Source organism: Rhinoderma darwinii, chromosome 6 (genome assembly GCF_050947455.1).
Source record: "Rhinoderma darwinii isolate aRhiDar2 chromosome 6, aRhiDar2.hap1, whole genome shotgun sequence".
NCBI classification, from domain to species: domain Eukaryota; kingdom Metazoa; phylum Chordata; class Amphibia; order Anura; family Rhinodermatidae; genus Rhinoderma; species Rhinoderma darwinii.
In genome coordinates, this window is record NC_134692.1 from 6,623,724 (window position 1) to 6,647,281 (window position 23,558).

The 23,558-nt window shown below is 43.4% G+C and overlaps 1 protein-coding gene across 1 annotated transcript in view; it reads left to right on the top strand.

Moving 5' to 3' along the window:
* CNTNAP5 (contactin associated protein family member 5) overlaps positions 1-22,140 on the top strand; it is a 393,202-nt gene extending 371,062 nt beyond the window's left edge. The window contains exons 22-24 of the mRNA XM_075829064.1: positions 5,077-5,295; positions 7,298-7,369; positions 15,101-22,140. Of these exons, the coding sequence (XP_075685179.1) occupies positions 5,077-5,295; positions 7,298-7,369; positions 15,101-15,297 (488 nt within the window). The 3' untranslated portion in view covers positions 15,298-22,140. The remainder of the gene's footprint in view (positions 1-5,076; positions 5,296-7,297; positions 7,370-15,100) is intronic.
* Positions 22,141-23,558: the final 1,418 nt, after the last annotated feature.

Genomic DNA, 23,558 nt, shown 5'->3' on the forward strand with positions numbered 1-23,558 from the left:
CGTAAAGGACGGAACATATTTTGGCCGCAAATCCCGGACCGAACACAGTGCAGGAAGCCGGGCTCCTAGCATCATAGTTATGTACGACGCTAGGAGTCCCTGCCTCGCTGCAGGACAACTGTCCCGTACTGTAATCATGTTTTCAGTACGGGACAGTAGTTCCACGGAGAGGCAGGGACTCCTTGCGTCGTACATAACTATGATGCTAGGAGAGCGGCTCCCTGCAGTGTGTTCGGTCCGGGACTTGCGGCCGAAATACGTTCCGTCCTTTACGGACCGAACATGCTCGTGTGAATCCAGCCTTACGATGACCTCATGATTTTCTAGCTTTTGTATCTTCTGTGTCTCCGTTCTTTCTTCTTGTCCTGATTTGACTCCGGATGTTTTTCGGGTTGTTATTAGCGGCGGTTGCGGATGATTGTGATCTAACGTGTCCGGCATATAGCTCAGTGATAAGAGACTTTTATGTATACATGGCATCTTCTCTGTTTTTTTTTCCTGAGGCATTCAACTTCATTAAGTTCTTTTTCTTTGCAGACAGTATAAATGTTTCATCATTTGGGTCCGGGCTTTACACCCGAGTTACTGGCCTCATTACCGTTTGCTTTTCCTAATTTGCTACTCTTTGGATTTTTTTGCCTTGTTGTGCGATGTTAAGGGAAGAAATAATATTTTGCAATCTTGTAATTGGTTCTTGTAATGGAAGTTGTCGGTAGATCAGAAGTGACATTTCATCTTCCATGGTCCATCTTACTTTCTTGTGGTTATAATGATGTAGAATTTTTTTTCCTGCCGATGACATAATTTTTTCGTGCAGTGTAACATGCGGTTGACATGAGGATAGACATATCAAGGGGTGCATCTATGTATTCTGCATGGTCAGTACTGGAGGAAGTGATATGTAGAAGATGCGGTTTGCCCCTTATTAGGGGACGCTACGACATCTTCTGAGGAAGTCTGTAACAGTTTGCACATTTTTCGGGTAAAAAAGTGGCAAGTGAGGAGTGACGGCCTAGATGCAGTATTTATATCAGTCATTATCAGTGATGTAGGTGTAATCTATAGATCATGGGCCCCAATGCAAAATCTGCAACAGGGCCCCCACCTACCATGTGCCATTTATACTGCTGGTGTCTACTGATGTGGCAGAGGGGCATTTGGGCCCCCTCATGCAGGGTCCAGGTGTGACTTCTTTATCTGCACCCCACATAGCTTTATACCCTAAATAATGGGTCCCCCAACGATCAAACATTATTTATAGTGCAGAGGGATTTTTTGGCCCTTCTTATCCTGCAGGGCTTGGGTGTGACCGAAACCTCTCAAGCCCCTAGAATTACATCCCTACCTGTAGCCATAAGTGGAGCAGAGGTTGTAATGTCACCCAGGACCCATCGAACACTCTACCACCTAAAGTTGGGGGCCTCTCCCACATGATCTGTCCCTGCAGCGTGGAAACTATTAACCATGTCTTGCCCATTTTGGGTCCTCGTTCTGTGTTCCTCATCATTGATTCACTCCTGAATTTGCCGCTATCAGACCATTTCAGACTCTCTCAATTAATTACTATGTCCAGATTTTTATTTTGCCACCGTGCGATTTTCACTTAAAAAAAACGTGTTTTTGATTGATGGTAATCACAGTGGCAGTCATTGGTAGGAGCTCTGTAAGCTTGTATGGTCAATCTAAAAGCACTGGGGAAAAAATACAAAGGCCAGGGAGTGGAGTAACCAGATCTACATATGTCGGTTGGAGGCGCTGCTCGAATACCTTTGGGGGATTTAAGTAAGGCCCCATGCACACGACCGTGTCCGTAACCACAGAGACCACATATAGTGCCAGCCACAGAGACCACATATAGTGCCAGCCACAGAGACCACATATAGTGCCAGCCACAGAGACCACATATAGTGCCAACCACAGAGACCACATATAGTGCCAACCACAGAAACCACATATAGTGCCAGCCACAGAGACCACATATAGTGCCAGCCACAGAGACCACATATAGTGCCAGCCACAGAGACCACATATAGTGCCAGCCACAGGGACTACATATAGTGTCAGCCACAGAGACCACATATAGTGTCAGCCACAGAGACCACATATAGTGTCAGCCACAAAAACCACATATAGTGCCAGCTGCAGAGACCACATATAGTGCCAGCCACAGAGACCACATACACACCAGCCACAGAGACCACATATAGTGCAAGCAACAGAGCCAACATATAGGGCCAGCCACAGCACCCACATGTAGTGCCAACCACAGAGACCACATGCAGTGCCGGACACGGAGCCCTCATTTAGTGCCGGACACGGAGCCAACATAAAATGCCAGCCATGGAGCTCACATGTAGTGCCAGCCACAGCACCGAGATATAGTGCCAGCCACAGGGACTACATATAGTGTCAGCCACAGAGACCACATATAGTGTCAGCCACAGAGACCACATATAGTGTCAGCCACAAAAACCACATATAGTGCCAGCTGCAGAGACCACATATAGTGCCAGCCACAGAGACCACATATAGTGCCAGCCACAGAGACCACATATAGTGCCAGCCACAGAGACCACATATAGTGCCAGCCACAGGGACTACATATAGTGTCAGCCACAGAGACCACATATAGTGTCAGCCACAGAGACCACATATAGTGTCAGCCACAAAAACCACATATAGTGCCAGCTGCAGAGACCACATATAGTGCCAGCCACAGAGACCACATATAGTGCCAGCCACAGATACCACATATAGTGCCAGCCACAGAGACCACATATAGTACCAGCCACATAGACCACATATAGTGCCAGCCACAGGGACTACATATAGTGTCAGCCACAGAGACCACATATAGTGTCAGCCACAGAGACCACATATAGTGTCAGCCACAAAAACCACATATAGTGCCAGCTGCAGAGACCACATATAGTGTCAGCCACAAAAACCACATATAGTGCCAGCCGCAGAGACCACATATAGTGGCAGCCACAGAGACCACATATAGTGGCAGCCACAGAGACCACATAAAGTGCAAGTAGCATTTCACATATAAAACAAGCAACAGAACACACATATACAGATCCCCCATACAGTGACAGGTACAGAACTCCCATATATTGCAGGTTACCAAGCCCCCACATATAGTGCCAGCTACAAATTCTTCATATAGTGTAAATCGCAGAGCCTATACAGTGTCAGCCACTATATACTGTAGTCCACAGAGATGCTTTTTAGCGCTGCCATCTGCCTGACACACATTCACCATGTTTTCTTCTGGATGTGAATCATTAGCTACTGCTGTGATCACCTGCAGGCACGGGAAGTCAGAATACACTGCGCAGTCCGGCAGTATAAGGGTTACGGATATATTTCATGTAGGGCGCTATGATTCATTGGTTGGGCTGTGAGTAATGAATTTTGACAATTTCAGAGAAAACACATTACTAATACAGCTCCGTTCCCTCACAACCAGAGCAACAATTCATTCCTGGCTCTGAAAAGAGGGAGACTGAGCCATATGCTGGAACTGACTGCAGCTCACTGACTTCACACACACACATCACCCCCTGCAGGGAGACACAGCGGCCTGGAGGGTCAGTACTGCTGGAGCTGCTATGGCCGGTGGTTGTTACACTGGAACTGTATTATTAACATCATGATCCACAGCAAATCTTCTACCTGGAGAATCAATTATATTGGCTAGAACTGACTGCTTTCCCCTTGAGATAACAGGATGCCTGGGTATCTATCTATCTATCTATCTATCTATCTATCTATCTCATATCTATCTATCTATCTATCTATCTATCTATCTAATATCTATCTATCTATCTAATATCTATCTATCTATCTATCTATCTATCTATCTATCTATCTATCTATCTATCTATCTATCTATCTATCTCATATCTATCTATCTATCTATCTATCTATCTATCTATCTATCTATCTCATATCTATCTATCTATCTATCTATCTATCTATCTATCTCATATCTATCTATCTATCTCATATCTATCTATCTATCTATCTATCTATCTATCCATCTATCCATCTATCCATCTATCTATCTATCTATCTATCTATCTATCTTTCTCCTATCTATCTATCTATCTATCTATCTATCTATCTCATATCTATCTATCTATCTATCTATCTATCTATCTATCTATCTATCTATCTATCTCATATCTATCTATCCATCTATCCATCTATCTATCTATCTATCTATCTATCTATCTATCTCATATCTATCTATCTCATATCTATCTATCTATCTATCTATCTATCTATCTATCTATCCATCTATCCATCTATCCATCTATCTATCTATCTATCTTTCTCATATCTATCTATCTATCTATCTATCTATCTCATATCTATCTATCTATCTATCTATCTCATATCTATCTATCTATCTATCTATCTATCTATCTATCTATCTATCTCATATCTATCTATCTATCTATCTATCTATCTATCTATCTATCTATCTATCTATCTATCTATCTATCTATCTATCTATCTATCTCATATCTATCTATCTCATATCTATCTATCTATCTATCTATCTATCTATCTATCTATCTATCTCATATCTATCTATCTATCTCATATCTATCTATCTATCTATCTATCTATCTATCTATCTATCTATCTATCTATCTATCTATCTATCTATCTATCTATCTATCTATCTATCTATCTATCTATCTCTTTTATGTATACCACCAGAATAAAGCTCTTTTTGCAGACTGTAATAATTTAAATAAAATTCGTAAAAAAAAAAAAAGTGAATTTATTTGTTCTTGCATGAAAAGACCTCCGGGATCTCTTGCGCTATCATTTCTTGCACTTTGCTATAAATCTGGTGTGTTAGAAATTTCATAATAAGTTTGATTAAATTAGAATTTCAATAGAGAGCTGTGGAAATGTGGCTAATAAACCGACATAGAGAATGTGCATGACGGGGACAGATTCTTCATGCTTGGAGTTTACATTCAGATGGATACAGGAGGCGCCGGTGTCTCTCTCCATGGAGCCGTCATCATTATTATATTATTATTTCTACAGATAATCCGGGGCTTGATCCAGAAATCTCCAGCGTAAACTCGATTGGCTTTGTTGGATGTCTATCTACTGTCCAGTACAACCAAGTGGCACCCCTTAAAGCAGCACTCCGACACCCCAGTCTGGCTCCAGTCACAGTCATTGGTTCTCTGAATGAATGTAGCTGTGGATCCATCCCAGAGAGCGACCTCAGTACAATCACCACCACTTACTCCTCCTCAGGTATGTGTTCTGTCAACCATTGTGTCACGTTGGGTGCGTGGACCCACTGGACCATATCGCCTTAACGTTATGGCAGCCGGCCAACAGGACACAGGTAAAAGTCTATAGTTCATATAGGTGTACCTGAGGTTGCTTCAGACAGTAGCAAGGCAGGATCGGAGGGGACTTTGGCAGCAGGCGGACACCCGGCGTGGTGTAACAGGACAGGCGTGGTATACGGCACAGCACAACTCCAACTCGATACGGCACCTGACCAGGATAGCACGGGATACAGGATACAGATGGCAGGAACTGGGAACTGGAAAACACTAGGAGACCATTTGCAGAGACAAACTAGGATAACAACAAGCTCAGGCAAGGCATAAGTGGCTGGGCCCTTCTTATAGTCCAGGGTGCTCATGGGCTAATTAGGCACTTAACTCACACATGAGTGCACTCTGGCTCCTTAAGGCTGGACTGAACTCGCGAGCGCACTGTGGTCACTGTGGAACAGGACGTCTCTGGAGAGTAGGGCCTTGACCGGATGGAAGGAGTTTGTGGTCAGCAACCAAAGACGTTACACATTGCTTCTCCAAGGTCATGGACCGGTGTGGAGATCTACTACGACATGGAGGATTCTCTCCTGACCCCCATTATGTCAGTACATGTTTTCTGTAGGAGTTCTGTGTCCAGATTGTGTATGAAGCAGCTCTTTCTCCCTCTCTCACAGCATGATCTCCAATAAGCAGCTGAATGATTTCCAGCCCATCAGCTGCATGTTACCAAAGTCTTACAACTCTACGCCACTTGGAAGAAGACGTAGTGATAATGTTGCTGTGATAGATTTGTGCTGTTTCTGGAAAAAAAATTAGCCATGTTTTTCTAATTTCATACAACCCCTTCAAGTCAGGGATCAAATCATTATTTTTTATTTTCAAAAATAAAAAATAGTTTTCCCTCTATAACCCGCAGAAGGTCGCTCTCTGATAGAGCTGATGACCTGATTTTTGGGGGGAGGGTTATTAAATAGCGCATTTCTCTATGCAAATAAGCAAGTCTTAAGTGTTGCACTTAATTGCAGCCACTCGCTGCGTTTAGTAATGAAGACAATTTTCGGATGTTCATCAATTTTTATAGACATGTTTCTAAAACCCAAACATGATAAATCCAGCTCTGCTGCGTCGTACACTGATACAATGAGCGGAGACTCTAATACTGACAAAGTGCTCTGACGAGGGGGAGGCGGATGGTAAATGGGGGGGAGGCGGATGGTAAATGGGGGGGGCGGATGGTAAATGGGGGGGAGGCGGATGGTAAATGGGGGGGAGGCGGATGGTAAATGGGGGAGGTGGAAGGTAAATAGGAGGGAGGGGGGAGTTTCCTTTGGAAAACAACTGGCGGACAAACTATAGATGTTACGAAAGGCTCAGCCTCATAATTCTACATTAATTTTGCGTACATCAGTAATTACAGTGACCGATATAAATCGTAGAAAGGAGCGAGCGAGGATGAAGCTGCAGCGCTCAGAGGAGACAGAATGTGAACATGAACTTGTGAACATTATGTCAAACGTCACCTACGTCCTCATTATACAGAGTTCCATTAAGTGGCGGATTCCGAGGGTGCCGCTGTTTACAAACAACGGACACGAGCTGTCATGTTGGCGGCGAATGTATCAAGTGGTGATGTCACAATGTTGTGATTCCGTATCGTGCGTACCATGGAAATCAGAGGAGAGGATTGTGAAATAGAACAATGAGCCTCTTGCTACAAATACCTTCATGTTAAAAATGACCTAATTCCCCCTTCCAAATCAATCAATGGAAAACAAGTCCCTGAGTCGTCCTCTCGGAGGAATTATTTGTGTCAGTCTTTCCTGTTGTTCTGGCATTATATTCATGAATCAGACAGATTAGTATGAACAGAGCTGAAGATTCCCCCATAAAGGAGGACATAGAAGAGGCGAGCGGTGTTGCTGAGGTCAAGTAATGTCTTCATGGACCTATTCCTTTTTCTTCCTCAGATCCCTTTGAGAAGATAGATGACCGGTCGCCCCTGACTAATGAAATGAGAAGCGGTCCGGCAGTTATAGGAGGTAATCGGGGGCTTCATGTATCAATTATTTGGTGAAAAATAACTGGCACAGTGAGGGAGATTGATTACAAACTAGACCAGACCGACAGAAACTGCGCCAAAGTCAAAGTGGCGCATGCTGTATGATAAATATGGCACATTTTACTATACATGTTAGACACTTTCCCTTACCTTATAGCTGGTGTCGTTTACATCAATATTTTGCACCAAAAAAAAAGGGCAGCCTTGTGTTACATAGGACTGCAGGTAACATCTACACATTATCTGTACTCAGAGAGTTATCACTGTGTTATCTGTGGTGTTACATAGGACTGCAGGTAACATCTACACATTATCTGTACTCAGAGAGTTATCACTGTGTTATCTGTGGTGTTACATAGGACTGCAGGTAACACTACTACATTATCTGTACTCAGAGAGTTATCACCGTGTTATCTGTGGTGTTACATAGGACTGCAGGTAACATCTACTACATTATCTGTACTCAGAGAGTTATCACTGTGTTATCTGTGGTGTTACATAGGACTGCAGGTAACATCTACACATTATCTGTACTCAGAGAGTTATCACTGTGTTATCTGTGGTGTTACATAGGACTGCAGGTAACATCTACACATTATCTGTACTCAGAGAGTTATCACTGTGTTATCTGTGGTGTTACATAGGACTGCAGGTAACACTACTACATTATCTGTACTCAGAGAGTTATCACTGTGTTATCTGTGGTGTTACATAGGACTGCAGGTAACATCTACTACATTATCTGTTCTCAGAGAGTTATCACTGTGTTATCTGTGGTGTTACATAGGACTGCAGGTAACATCTACTACATTATCTGTACTCAGAGAGTTATCACTGTGTTATCTGTGGTGTTACTTAGGACTGCAGGTGACATCTACACATTATCTGTACTCAGAGAGTTATCACTGTGTTATCTGTGGTGTTACATAGGACTGCAGGTAACATCTACTACATTATCTGTTCTCAGAGAGTTATCACTGTGTTATCTGTGGTGTTACATAGGACTGCAGGTAACATCTACTACATTATCTGTACTCAGAGAGTTATCACTGTGTTATCTGTGGTGTTACTTAGGACTGCAGGTGACATCTACACATTATCTGTACTCAGAGAGTTATCACTGTGTTATCTGTGGTGTTACATAGGACTGCAGGTAACATCTACTACATTATCTGTTCTCAGAGAGTTATCACTGTGTTATCTGTGGTGTTACATAGGACTGCAGGTAACATCTACTACATTATCTGTAATCAGAGAGTTATCACTGTGTTATCTGTGGTGTTACATAGGACTGCAGGTAACATCTACTACATTATCTGTACTCAGAGAGTTATCACTGTGTTATCTGTGGTGTTACATAGGACTGCAGGTAACATCTACATTATCTGTACTCAGAGAGATATCACTGTGTTATCTGTGGTGTTACATAGGACTGCAGGTAACATATACTACATTATCTGTACACAGAGAGTTATCACTGTGTTATGTGTGGTGTTACATAGGACTGCAGGTAACATCTACTACATTATCTGTACTCAGAGAGTTATCACTGTGTGTTCTCTATATTTTTACATAGGACTGCAGAGAGTTATCGCTGTATATTATCTGTATTATTAGATAGGACTGCAGGTAACGCCTACTATATTATATAAATGATGCTGTCTCAAAGCTCAATTACCAGTTCAGCTCTGCTACATCTGTCTTAGATGAATTACAAGCCCTGTAAACACTCGTTGGAAAACATCTACTAAGGGTTAAGCCGCTCTGTTTGTTTCATTCATGTCAGATATCATCGTGTACTCAGGTTTGATCCATTCTAAATCCTGAGCACGGTTATATATCTCTTTAATTGCCTTTGTTCTGGGCTCCAGGTTTTCAGAACAGCTTATCTTTCCTCATAGCCCGGCCCTGACAAGCCATCGATCAGTGTGGGGCTGCGGAGCAGTAACCTCTCCGTCTACTCATAGCGGATGTAGTGAGCGGGTTATAACTGCGGCCGCTATATCAATTCCTGCGCACGTCAGCGGTGATGGAGCGCGGCGAGTCCTCCACCGCCCCCGGCAGATCTATATACATAGTTATATGGGTGACATTCCCGATTTTTGGTCTCTTCAGGTCCGGTAAAGCTGGGTGCCTGTAGACGCAGGGTGCAGAGACACACACAAGATTTTGTTGCAGAAATTTTCTGCGACTGAAAATAATTTCCATTCATCCGAGCACCTGCGGCCCAAATTTTCTGCAAATGTCTGCAACAAAATCTGCCGCGTATGAAACACCCGTCTTAATAAATTCCCCCCCTTTGGGTATGTGCACACACACTATTTACGTCCGTAATTGACGGACGTATTTCGGCCGCAAGTCCCGGACAGAACACAGTGCAGGGGGCCGGGCTCCTAGCATCATAGTTATGTACGATGCTAGGAGTCCCTGCTACTCCGTGGAACTGCTGTCCCGTACTGAAAACATGATTACAGTTGTCCTGCAGAGAGGCAGGGACTCCTAGCATCGTACATAACTATGAGGGGGGATTCACACGAGCGTGTATTCGGTCCGTGCGGGCCGCGTGGTTTTCACGCGGCACGCATGGACCAATACAAGTCTATGGGGCAGTACAGACAGTCCGTGCTTTTTGCGCAGCGTTTGTCTGCTGCGCAAAAAGCGCGACAGGTTCAATAACTCTGCGTATTTCGCGCATCACGCACCCATTGAAGTCAATGGGTGCGTGAAAATCACGCGCACCACACGGAAGCACTTCCGTGGGACGAGCGTGATTCGCGCAACAGCAGTGAAAAGGATGAATGAAAACCGAAAAGCACCACGTGCTTTTCTGTTTCCGAACATCCAAACGGAGTGTCTTTGCGATGAGCGAAGCCGGACAAGCGTACCGAACTTCACCGGGTTCGGCCAAACTCGTTTTGGCCGATCCCGGCAAAAAAATTATCGGTACGCGACGTCAGGAGATAGTCACTGTCCATGGTGCTGAAAGAGTTAAACTGTTTCAGCACCATGGACAGTGACTTGCGATCCCAAAATACATTAACCTGTAAAAAAAAAACGAAGTTCTAACTTACCGATTACTCCTGTCTCCTTCCTGCAGTCCGACCTCCCGGGATGACACTTCAGTTCAAGTGACAGCTCCAGCCAATCACAGGCCAAGCACAGGCTGCAGCCAATCACAGGCTGCAGCGGTCACTTGGACTGCTGCGTCATCCAGGGAGGTGGGGCCCGATGTCAAGAGAGGCGCGTCACCAAGGACGCGTCACCAAGGACGCGTCACCAAGGCAACGGCCGGGAAGTTCTCGGTAAGTAGGAACTTTATCTTTTTTTTTTACAGGTTTTTCGCTGTTGTGTTCGGCATTCACTGTCGAGGGTGCTGAAAGATTTAGCTCTTTCAGCACCTTGGACAGTGACGGGCGTTGACAAGCCTCATCTCTATGATGCCGGCTGCGCGAAAATCACGCAGCCGCGCATCAGACACGCATGACACACGCAGCTGTCAAATGGTTTTTGCGCTCGCAAAACGCTGCGTTGTTTGCGCGCGCAAAAACGCAACGTTCGTGTGAATCTCCCCTGATGCTAGGAGCCCGACTCCCTGCACTGTGTTCGGTCCGGGACTTGCGGCCGAAATACGTCCGTCAATTACGGACGTAAATAGTGTGTGTGCACATACCCTTTGTGTTTCAATTCATCATTTTGAAAATCTTTAATTGCTGTCAGTGAATGGGAACATTCTCATTCACATCCAGAGGCTGAAAACCTGTACAGACCTAAGGACCTGCTCACATCTATGTCATAGCCTCCGTTGCTGGTCCGTTAGAATTTACCGGAAACTATACCGCAGCATGCTGCGATATTGTTCCTAGTCAAACCAGAGACAACTCACGGAAATCTGGTGGAACCCTTTAAAGTTAATGGGTTCCGTCGGCCGCCGGTGGTGTCTGTGTTGCAATCGAACCGTTGCGTCCAACATTCCCTTGTTCTGCTCCTCTGACGGAGCAGAACAACTGAATGCCCTGACGCAGATGTGAACAGATTTTAATACTTCTTACAGCTGAGGGTTTGCATCAATTGTATCCAGTCTAGATAATGCTCTATGGACTCCAGACTGATACATTTTACCATCACTAATACATTGTAACAAATGGGATTTGTACTGCCGATGTGTTTGCCTCACAGAGGATTGTCTAGACTGAATAAAATTGTAACAAACCCTCAGCTGTGAGCAGTATTAGTTCTGTACTTGGTTATTTAAGTTGTGTTTGTTGCTAACTGCATAAGGGGATTTTTATATGTGGTTGTTTTTCTCCAGTTTTTTTGTTGTTGTTGTTTTTTTTTTAACAAAAATGGCCTGATTTCCCCGTGTTTATGTAAATTGCACCAAACTCTGCACAAAATGTAGAAAAAGAAGTGTCTTATGTAAATCTATCCTAAGGATCTGTCTTCTTACATGGGCTCCGTGCTCCTTGTGACTTGTTTCTTGCCTTATTCTTATCTTCTACTGATCCGGAGTTGCGTCATGTTTTATACTCCAGTCACATCCAAAGCTACACACCGTTTTTTAATGCTGCTATTTTCCCCTATTTAAGTCAATGGGGAAATATGTGACCAATCTGTTACCAAACTGCAACTGTTTTAAAAATGTAGCATTCCCCAAAAATGACGCAGCTTCAACTGCATTGTGGGCAATTATGTAACATATGACCGGTAATTCAACAGTGACCAAAATGTAAAAATAAAAGGTGTGAACATCTCCTTAGGGCGGGTTCACACATGGCGGAATTTCACTTAAATTCCGCTGCGGACACTCCGCAGCGTTAATCCGCAGCGGAGCCGTTTCTCCATTGACTTTCACTTTAATTTAGCAGTGTTCGTTTACACGATGCGTACAATTCCGCTGCGGAGCATAGGCTGCGGAGCGGAATTTGTTGTCCGCAGCATGCTCTGTCTGTTGCGGAGCAGTGGCGGACTGGTTGCGGACTCATGGCGGAATTTCTCCATTGACTTCAATGGAGAGTCAAAATTCCGCAATGAAGTCCGCAGATCTTATGTGTGCTGCGGAGCGTATTGTTTTTACTACCATGACATTTCTTCATTCTGGCTGGACCTATGTATTTCTAGGTCTACAGCCAGACTGAGGAAGTCAATGGGGCTCCCGTAATGACGGGAGCGTTGCTAGGAGACGTCTGTAAATAGTCACTGTCCAGGGTGCTGAAAGAGTTACGCGATCGGCAGTAACTGTTTCTGCACCCGGGACAGTGACTACCGATCTCAATATACATGTATCTGTAAAAAAAAATATAAGTTCATACTTACCGAGAACTCCCTGCGTCTGTCTCCAGTCCGGCCTCCCAGGATGACGTTTCAGTCTAAGTGACGGCTGCAGCCAATCACAGGCCAAGCACAGGCTGCAGCGGTCACATGGACTGGAGCGTCATCCAGGGAGGTCGGGCCGGATGCCGAAAGAGGGACGCGTCACCAAGACAACGGGCGGTAAGTATGAATTTCTTTGACTTTCACTAGGGAAAGTGCTGTCCCTTCTCTCTATCCTGCACTGAATAGGGAGAAGAGAAGCACTTTTCCTGCAGTCCGCAGCGGCCAGTCCGCATCAATTTTCTGCACATTTTGTGCAGATCCGCTGCAGAATCTGCAACGCAGATTCTGTGCGGCATTGATGCGGACAGTTGCGGAGGAATTCCGCCATGTGTGGTCATGCCCTAAGGCTGCCCATACACTTTAGTTTTGATTATTTCTCCCAACCCCCCCCCCCATACACATTCCCCACCCCCCTTTAAAAATATTTCCTGAGCATGAATAAGGCCACGTTCAGACGTGGCGGAATTGCAGTGGAATTCTCCTGTGGCCGTTTTTTACAGTTGTTTCAATACATTTTTAGGCAAGTTAGTTCAGACGTTGCGGAAAACTCCGCTGCGGACCATAGGCTGCGGGGCTGAATTTTCCCTCCCAGCATGCACTGTCTGTTGCGGAGAAGAAGCGGAGTTTCACTGTGGATTTCAGCCTTTGCAATGCAAAAACTGAAATCTGTGGCAAGTCCGCTGTGATATCTGCAACGTCTGAATTACCTGTCAAATATGCAAATGTTGCTGCAGATTCGTTGCGTAATTGCCCCAAATCTGCACCAACATTTGTAGCGGAAAAACTCTGCCATGTGTGAACATGGCCTGTCTCCTCTCCTCTTATCTCCTGCAAGAACAAGGGATCAGGAATGCTGAAATCTAACATGTCGATCCTTCTTTCCCCGACATCTGCTGTTGGGGGAACATATGATATGAACTCCCCATGCACATTAGGCCGGATTCACACGAGCGTTGCGTTTTTGCGCGCGCAAACAACGCAGCGTTTTGCGCGCGCAAACACTATTTGACAGCTGCGTGTGTCATCCGTGTCTGATGCGCGGCTGCGTGATTTTCGCGCAGCCGGCATCATAGAGATGAAGCTTGTCGACGCCCGTCACTGTCCAAGGTGCTGAAAGAGCTAAATCTTTCAGCACCCTCGACAGTGAATGCCGAACACAACAGCGAAAAACCTGTAAAAAAAAAGATAAAGTTCCTACTTACCGAGAACTTCCCGGCCATTGCCTTGGTGACGCGTCCTTGGTGACGCGTCCTTGGTGACGCGCCTCTCTTGACATCGAGCCCGACCTCCTTGGATGACGCGGCAGTCCAAGTGACCGCTGCAGCCTGTGATTGGCTGCAGCCTGTGCTTGGCCTGTGATTGGCTGGAGCTGTCACTTGAACTGAAGTGTCATCCCGGGAGGTCGGACTGCAGGAAGGAGACAGGAGTAATCGGTAAGTTAGAACTTCGGTTTTTTTTACAGGTTCATGTATTTTGGGATCGCAAGTCACTGTCCATGGTGCTGAAACAGTTTAACTCTTTCAGCACCATGCACAGTGAATGTCTCCCGACGTCGCGGACCGGAATTTTTTTTTCCGAGTTCGGCCAAAACGAGTTTGGCCGAACCCGGTGAAGTTAGCTTCGGTTGTCGGGTTTCGCTAATCGCAAAGACACTCCGTTTGGATGTTCGGAAACAGAAAAGCACGTGGTGCTTTTCTGTTTACATTCATCCTTTTGACAGCTGTTGCGCAAACACGCAGTTCGCACGGAAGTGCTTCCGTGCGACATGCGTGGTTTTCACGCACCCATTGACTTCAATGGGTGCGTGATGCGTTGAAAACGCTGAATCAACGGACATGTCGTGAGTTTTTTGCAACGGAGCAACGCTGCACAAAAAACGCTACCATGTCTGCACGGCCCCATTGTCTAATATAGCTACGGGCAACGCACGTGAAAATCACGCGCGTTGCACGCGCGTATTTTACGTTCGTCTGAATAAGCCCTTAGATAGTCGTCTGATACCATAAAAAACGTCAGGTTCAGACAACTTTTATCTAAAGTGCATGGGCAGTTTATCTGAGATCAATAATGTTCTGCTGCCTTTTCAATGCATTGTAGGGCATGGTGTAGTCACTACATTGCCCACATTGCTCCACAATAGATCATCTTCTGTACAGACACAGAACAAGCAGAGATCACAGAAACCAGCAGAATTCTGATTTCAGCTCTGAAAGATACAATGTAGCTAAAAATATACCTTAGTGCCTAACAATTGACAGGGGAAATGAAATAAATGTCTCTTGTTGAAGTTGAGGAGTAGGATTCTCATCATCTGTTTCCCCCTCTGTTTTCTCTCTAGGTGTCATAGCCGTGACAATATTTATCATTTTTTGCATTGTGGCAATAATGACAAAAATTATTTACCAACACAAAAAAACTCATGGAAAAAGTCAGCCCAAGGAAAAGGAGTATCCAGGCAGCATGGACTATTCCTTCAGGAACGAGCTGGACTTACAGAACACCGTCAGCGAGTGTAAAAAGGAATATTTTATCTGAGCTTCGCTTTCTACATCTTTTTCCTCTTTTTGTTTTTTTTTTTTTTTTTGCTGTTTTCTTTTAGCAATTTCTCTACGGCAGGAATAAGAGGAACATGACAAACATCTTACGGCCTCCGTATTCTTAAAGTCTCCTCAGCGTTACAGATTAGGCCTCCTGCCCCGTGTCTGAAGACACAACTGCATCTTTTCTCCAGTTTTGTAAGCGCGTTTCACTACGGGAATACTCCAGCTGCGACAACGAGGCATTAACCCTGACGCCGACTTGTAGCTCTCAAGAGTGGCTTGAAGGAGAGATCAAAGGACATTGATGGTAGCGGATTTATTTTGGATAAATAGTTGACCTCCAAAATGACAACAGAACCCCCAAAAAAGCCATCACCCGTTACATCGCACATTATCGGATCCGTTATTCGTCACTATTACATGAAGGACATACATTACATATAGGATATACGTGCTGCTTAGGCCCAATTAGAATTTAAGGTAAATATTCTTATATTAAGAATCAACTTCCATAGGGGTTCAAGAACATTGTGCGCTCCTACGGACCATTAGTGATCGCCAAAAGGATAAAGCAGCGAATCGCTGATGATGTTGATGGTGAACTAATCCTTTTTGCTTATCTTCACCCTCCACCTTTGTAGCAACCCTAACATTGAGAAGATGTCTATGATAATGCTCATAGAGCATGCTTTGTGCAGACACTGAACAAGCAGGGACTGAAAAATGTAATGTCTCGCAGGTTTGGTTTTTTTTAGGCTTGAGACTTAGGGAATTGCATTTTATGCAATTCTCTTCTATATGGTATAAAGCTAAACTTAGAGAAGGGGAGGTTTGAGAAATCAGTCGTGTGAACAGGTTTTAGGCAGGTCACAGGTTAACCAGGTGGTCTCTAGCTTCTTAAAGGGGCCCCCGGGGTAATTGTGAGGATATTGAATCCCCTCGATCTCCTCTGTTCTTGGCTTTGATGGCTCCATCATCATCCATTCGGCTAATGAACCTATCTATGAAGATTTCCAATAACGCAATAGATGACAATGTTTTTCACATAAGTTGGGTTGACCAGTCGTTAAGTTATTTCGGTGTTGTATCTGTTTCTGGAGACGTTGGATGGCTGACAACCAATGTGGTTGCCATTACAGCTTCCACGGAGGTTGTCACCCAGCTTTCCGATCTGCCTTGACTTGCATCGACACCTCTCTGCTCCCTCTCTACTACATCTCAAGACAGATGTGCCTTCCAGGACCCTAGAAAAGCTGGGTGACAAGATATTTGAAGCAGCAATGACCTTCCGTTTGGATTGTAACTCAGCTTTCCCAGTAACAGATATAGCTGAATATAAATAGGGGGACTGAATTATATGTATTTATTGGGAATGTCTCCTTTGCGGGGGAGGGGTGGTGAATTTCTTTTTCAGACGTAGCGATCCGGATCAGAAGGACTTGAATGCACCTGCAGCACTTCCAGTTGGGTTGGATGTGGAATATTACTGGATTTCTGTATGTTCGGGAGATTGGATTTGTATTGCAGGAAATACCTTATTTTTGATGAAAAATATCCCTTAATGTAAAACCTATATTCAGTAGATGACACTATAGATCGCGGTGGGAGGAGCTAGTTTTATTTTTGCATAGATGAGAACGAGAAGTTAAATGGAAACAAAATATTCTTTTATATCAATGTATTCCTGAGTTGTGGAGAATCGTGTCCCCTCTCCCCTACAAGCCTCAGGCAGCCGACACCGCAAAGATCTCGACCAAAACCTTATTGTGACAAGTAACACATTGAAGAACGACACCAGTTAGGGTCGAGGTGTTCACAATGGATGATCCTACTATAAGTGATTATGGAGGTAATGGGGGTGACCATTCTGGAGAATGACACTTGCTCTTTTATTAGTGGATATGGTGGTAATGTCGGGAGGGGGGAGTCCACATTGCAGAACGACACTTGTTCCATTAGTTCATATGAAGGTAATGGAGAAGGGGTGTCCACATTGGAAGATGACACGTGTTCTATTAGTAAATATGAAGGTCAGGGGGTGACCATTCTGGAGAACGACACTTGCTCTGTTATTAGTGGATATGGTGGTAATGTGGGGATGGAGGAGTCCACATTGCAGAACGACACTTGTTCTATTAGTTCATATGAAGGTAATGGAGAAGGGGTGTCCACATTGGAAGACGGCATGTGTTCTATTAGTGTTTATGAAGGTGAGGGGGTGACCATTCTGGAGAACGACACTTGCTCTGTTATTAGTGGATATGGTGGTAGTGTGGAGAGGGAGTCCATATTGCAGAACGACACTTGTTCCATTAGTTCATATGGAGGTAATGGAGAAGGGGTGTCCACATTGGAAGACGACACGTGTTCTATTAGTGTATATGAAGGTAATGGGGTGAGGGGGTGACCATATTGGAGCATTGGAGTTTGACACCTGCTCTATTTTTAGTGCATATAGAGGTAATGTGGAGAGGGGTGTACATTGGAGGATCATGGATGACACCTATTCTATAATTAAATATGGAGGCACTGGGGGATGGGGGGCACCAAAGTATGTAATAGTGATGTATTTGAGGTTTCTGCAGTTTCTGCAGTACAGTTAAGACTTATAATGACAAATTCAGCTCTGCTAAATCTGTAGTATCATGTATATACGGCGCGGTTCTTAGGACAGTAACATAATAAGGTTATTGTAGAGGAGGATTGGATAACGTCGCATCTGTAGCATTTTATGCTCTAAAATGTGAAATACACATCCAGGTGCTCCTGTCACTTCTCTCCCACATTTCCAATTCAGGATTTTATTTTTTCCTTCGATGTAGAAAGTTTAGTGTTTTTTATAATGATTTGCATAAATAATTTATTTCATACAAAAGAACCAGATCAAGGTGACCCTAGGTCTTTGGATCATTTCTAATCCCACAATTATGGAATGTCTAGTAAAATCTACAGAATAACATTTAAATGATGGCTTTACCTACACCTTACTGGCATTCCTCTACTCTACTAATTTGATTATTAGCAGCAGGAGAGATCTAAGGGGTCAGACAAGACCCGAGGACCCAGTAAGTTCAGGAATTAGTAGCCCCCCCCCTTCGCTTAAAGCCAACAGTGGGCAGTAGTAATCCTCAAACTGAAGTTGTCACAACTTCTAATGCTCAACCAATGTCAAGAATACTCCTCCAGGGGTGTAGAGACGTGTCAGTCCCCTCGGGTACAGTCCCCTGATTTACACCATAAATTGAAGCCATATGGGAACAACTTCTTATAACCAGTGATGCATAAAATCTGGGCTCAGTAAACTAGTAATTTAAGACTTCTACCCAAATCACAGACAGCAAGCGGAGTTGTGGGCAGGGACCTTTTCACTGAGCGGATGTCTCAAGGTAATATTTATACTTTTTATATACTGTTTGTGTATATGAACGTATATATGAGTGTATAAATATGGATGAGTGTATGTATGACTGTTTATATGTATGTATACATGAATATGTGTGTATGTGTTTATGTATATGTGTGCATGAATTTGTATGTATAGGTGTATAAATATATGAATACTGCATATCTGTGTGTTTTTATAAATGCATGAGTGCATGTATTTACATATTTTATTTAAATGTCTATGTATGTATGAATGTGTATAATTTTATATATTTATATATATATATATATATATATATATATATATACATTCTATATATGTGTGTGTTTATTTAGGTTGCAGTGTATGTGCGTGTGCGTGTGCGTGTGCGTGCGCATGTGCGTGTGCGTGCGTGTGTGTGTAATTATGCGTACATATAGGTGTTAGTTCAGCATGAATAAACCTGTGAATCTCTAAATGACATGTGTATATGAGTTACCATGAGCCCTGCCCCCACCTTCATATCATTTTGCATACACCACTGGTTATAATTGTTCACTTTCCAATGCTGAAGTCTCTAGTAGTTTATAATAAATATCCAAAATAAGTTTATTATATTTTTCATAATCCATTTGGCCGTGTGGAGATAATGACAGGAGGCGAGCGGTCAATGCGGAGGCTTTAATCAGGCTCCGGGATCGGCTATTGGCATTATTGGTGTAAACCGAAGACTTGACAAGAATCATAGATCACAGAGGAAAGCCAATCAATCCGGATTAATCGACTTCTTAATTGCAAATTCAGAACATGCAGCAAATCCCAACCCGATCTCATTACCGGACTCATTGCTTGTTGTTTTCTCACAATCATTCTTTGCTCTTCTCTATAATTTTCTGATCACTGACGGAGCAGAAGCATCAACATCCGGCAGAAATTGTAAAGGCGAAGGATTTCAGAAAGTTTCTTGTAAACAGGGATCTCTTCAGGTCAGAGATATGGACAATCCCCAAAAATAGCCTTAAAGGGAATGTCCGTCTTTAAACACCCATGTTGTTTTTTGATCTACAATTCTGCACTGATTAATTATATAATATATATTTATAGCAATTATAAAGCTCCAAATCCCCTGCATACACTTAGCATTATATGATATATATCTGCCTGACTGCCACCACCACTAGGGGGAGCTCTTTGTATACTGTGTTGTTATTGATTTTAGTGTATAATCAGTATGCAGCAAGCTCCCCCTAGTGGTGGTGACAGGCATACAGAATATTGTCACTCAAATAAAAATGTTGTTTTTTTCCTTTGGACAACCCCTTTAATGTTTATTCAGGGGATTTGGCGCTCTGTATAAAAACGCAATGAAGCTCCGACCGCTATAATGACATATTGTGAAATTAACCAGCAGAGAATTTTCTATCTATTTAGGTTAAAAAATAAACAAAAGTGTTCCAGAATATACATTGTCCTATAAGGGGCATTTCTCCTAGATCAAAAAAAGGAAAGTCATCCTCTTATGTAATCTGTGCCACATACTGGGTGACAACCACTCATGGAAACCATAACCGTGCTCCTACCGGTGGTCACCCAGCTTTCTTCAGACCCTGAATGGTATATCACCAACTCTATTGTCATTCAGAGCTACATTAACTCCTCTAGTCCCTCCAATGAACTTCCTGTGTCAGTGTTTGCAGTTCTAGCATTTTATTCATGCATCAGGGAGCTCAGGATGAAAAGCACTATAGGTTTCACTCGTACAGTGTTTACGTTTGTACTACTACTATGCATGGAATTGTGGGAGAACAGAAGAGGATAGAATATAAATAGTAAGACAGATACATTTATGTGGTCATTATTGTTAGTATTGTGCTTTGGATCCATAGCGGCTGTCTATAAGGGTCTATGGAATATGTTGGGGGTTTAGGGTTATCATCAGGACTGGTGTCAGCTCCAGTCAACCTTGGGCAGATGCCAGGGCCCATTGGGCATTGGAGGTCCATGGAGATCTAAGTAAACACGCTATATACTTCTCATGCGAAAGTTGGGGTAGACAGAGGGGCCACTGCGACTGTCTTCTATGTTCCCTCATATACCTGCAGCCACAAGAACTCATCATTCACCATCGTGGGTCCTTCCCTAGGAGATTTATTTCAGCCTACATCAGGGACTGGAAGATGAATGAAGAATGTAATAGTCATCTACTTGGTCTATATATTCCTTGGTGTCCCATAATGGTCGTTTTCTTTTGGTTGAATTGCCACCAGTCAAGGTGTCTAGTATCATCTGGGATACTGCAGCTCGTTGGGTTTTGCACCCCTATCCTTCCTTATTGTTGGTCTTCAACCTGTGGCCCCCAAGCTGTTGAAAAGCTACAACTCCCATCATGCATGTCAGGACATGCTGGATATTGTAGCTTTGCAACAGCTGGGGAGCCTCAGGTTGGGGGCCACATCTGTAGACTGTGTAGGACTCTTCCTCCCCAGTGGCACCACAATGTTAGTAAATATGGGTTGAAGTCGCCTTACCCTCCTCTCCCAGCAATGAGTGGGGCTTGGGGGTAGTAAGTGTCTGCTCTTTCTGTCTTGGGGTGGTGGATTGTGTTGACATGAAATAGCACCAGGAGAGGTCCGCCATATTTAATCTTACTATAGGCACTCCTCCATTTCTATGTGCACCCCTAGAGAAAATGCTACAATAATATTTAATCATAAATGAAACACATTGACCTTAAAAGATGTTATAAGAATGTGTCAAGAGTGCGCCTATTCTGTAAGGCTTTGTTCACATCTGCGTCAGGGCTCCGTTCATGGCTTCCGTCTGAGCTTTCCATCAAGAGAACCCATGAACGGAACCCTGTCTGAAACAAACGGAAACCATAGGTCACTGTTGGCGGATCCGATGCAAATGGTTTCCGTTTGTCACCGTTGTGTAAGGGTTCCGTTGTTTTGACGGAATGAATACCGTAGTCGACTATAGAATTGATTCCGTCAAAACGACGGGACCCTTAAACAACGGTTACAAACGGAAACCATTTGTACCAGATCCGTCACCAGTGAAATCAATGGTGATTCAAACGGAAACCTATGGTTTCCATTTGTTTCAGTTTGGATTCCGTTCATGGGTTCCCCTGGCGGAAAGCTGTGACGGAACCCATGAACGGAGCCCTGACGCACGTGTGAACGAAGCCTTACTCACATCCACTAATGTTAACTCTCCAGTGATATTAGAGTAAGGGCAATATTTACACAATGATCATTCTCCATGTGGACGTCTCTATATTTCTTTACTTAGACGCCATGTTCTATAAAAGGGTTTTCTTGTTAAAACAACACTCAGTGCAAAAAAAGATTTATAGACGATATAAAATGTCTGGGCACAGAACAATTTCTCTTTATTTTCTATTCTTACTGTTGTACAGACATAAGGAACTGTAAATAATGTATATTTAATAAAGAAATCTTTTTTGTATGATTCCGTGTGTAAGAACATCAGAGTGCGCAGTCTTTTCTTAATGTCGTCAATATAACTGACCTACAAATCTCTATCTGTCTACTCTCGTCTTCTGGCTGTAAGATTGTCTAATGAAGGGTCAGCATGAAAAAACACGGCAACAATCTTTGGTACACTAAAATATTCCAAGCTGGAAGCCGTGCACAATGTGTCTGCCCATTGGGATCGTGATCTGTAAATTAAGTATAACTATATAAAGCATATACCGTATTCACCTCTGTACAACATTTCCCAGTTGACATGCAGATATAATGATCTACACAAACAACAGAGTCACTGTGTAGATACATTACATTACTTATCCTGTACTGATCCTGACATACATCCTGTATTATACTCCAGAGCTGCACTCACTATTCTGCTGGTGGAGTCACTGTGTACATACATTACATTACTTATCCTGTACTGATCCTGAGTTATATCCTGTATTATACTCCAGAGCTGCACTCACTATTCTGCTGGTGGAGTCACTGTGTACATACATTACTTATCCTGTACTGATCCTGACATACATCCTGTATTATACTCCAGAGCTGCACTCACTATTCTGCTGGTGGAGTCACTGTGTACATACATTACATTACTTATCCTGTACTGATCCTGAGTTATATCCTGTATTATACTCCAGAGCTGCACTCACTATTCTGCTGGTGGAGTCACTGTGTACATACATTACATTACTTATCCTGTACTGATCCTGAGTTACATCCTGTATTATACTCCAGAGCTGCACTCACTATTCTGCTGGTGGAGTCACTGTGTACATACATTACATTACTTATCCTGTACTGATCCTGAGTTATATCCTGTATTATACTCCAGAGCTGCACTCACTATTCTGCTGGAGGAGTCACTGTGTACATACATTACATTACTTATCCTGTACTGATCCTGAGTTATATCCTGTATTATACTCCAGAGCTGCACTCACTATTCTGCTGGTGGAGTCACTGTGTACATACATTACTTATCCTGTACTGATCCTGAGTTACATCCTGTATTATACTCCAGAGCTGCACTCACTATTCTGCTGGAGGAGTTACTGTGTACATACATTACATTACTTATCCTGTACTGATCCTGAGTTACATCTTGTATTATACTCCAGAGCTGCACTCACTATTCTGCTGGTGGAGTTACTGTGTACATACATTACATTACTTATCCTGTACTGATCCTGAGTTACATCCTGTATTATACTCCAGAGCTGCACTCACTATTCTGCTGGAGGAGTCACTGTGTACATACATTACATTACTTATCCTGTACTGATCCTGAGTTACATCTTGTATTATACTCCAGAGCTGCACTCACTATTCTGCTGGTGGAGTCACTGTGTACATACATTACATTACTTATCCTGGACTGATCCTGAGTTA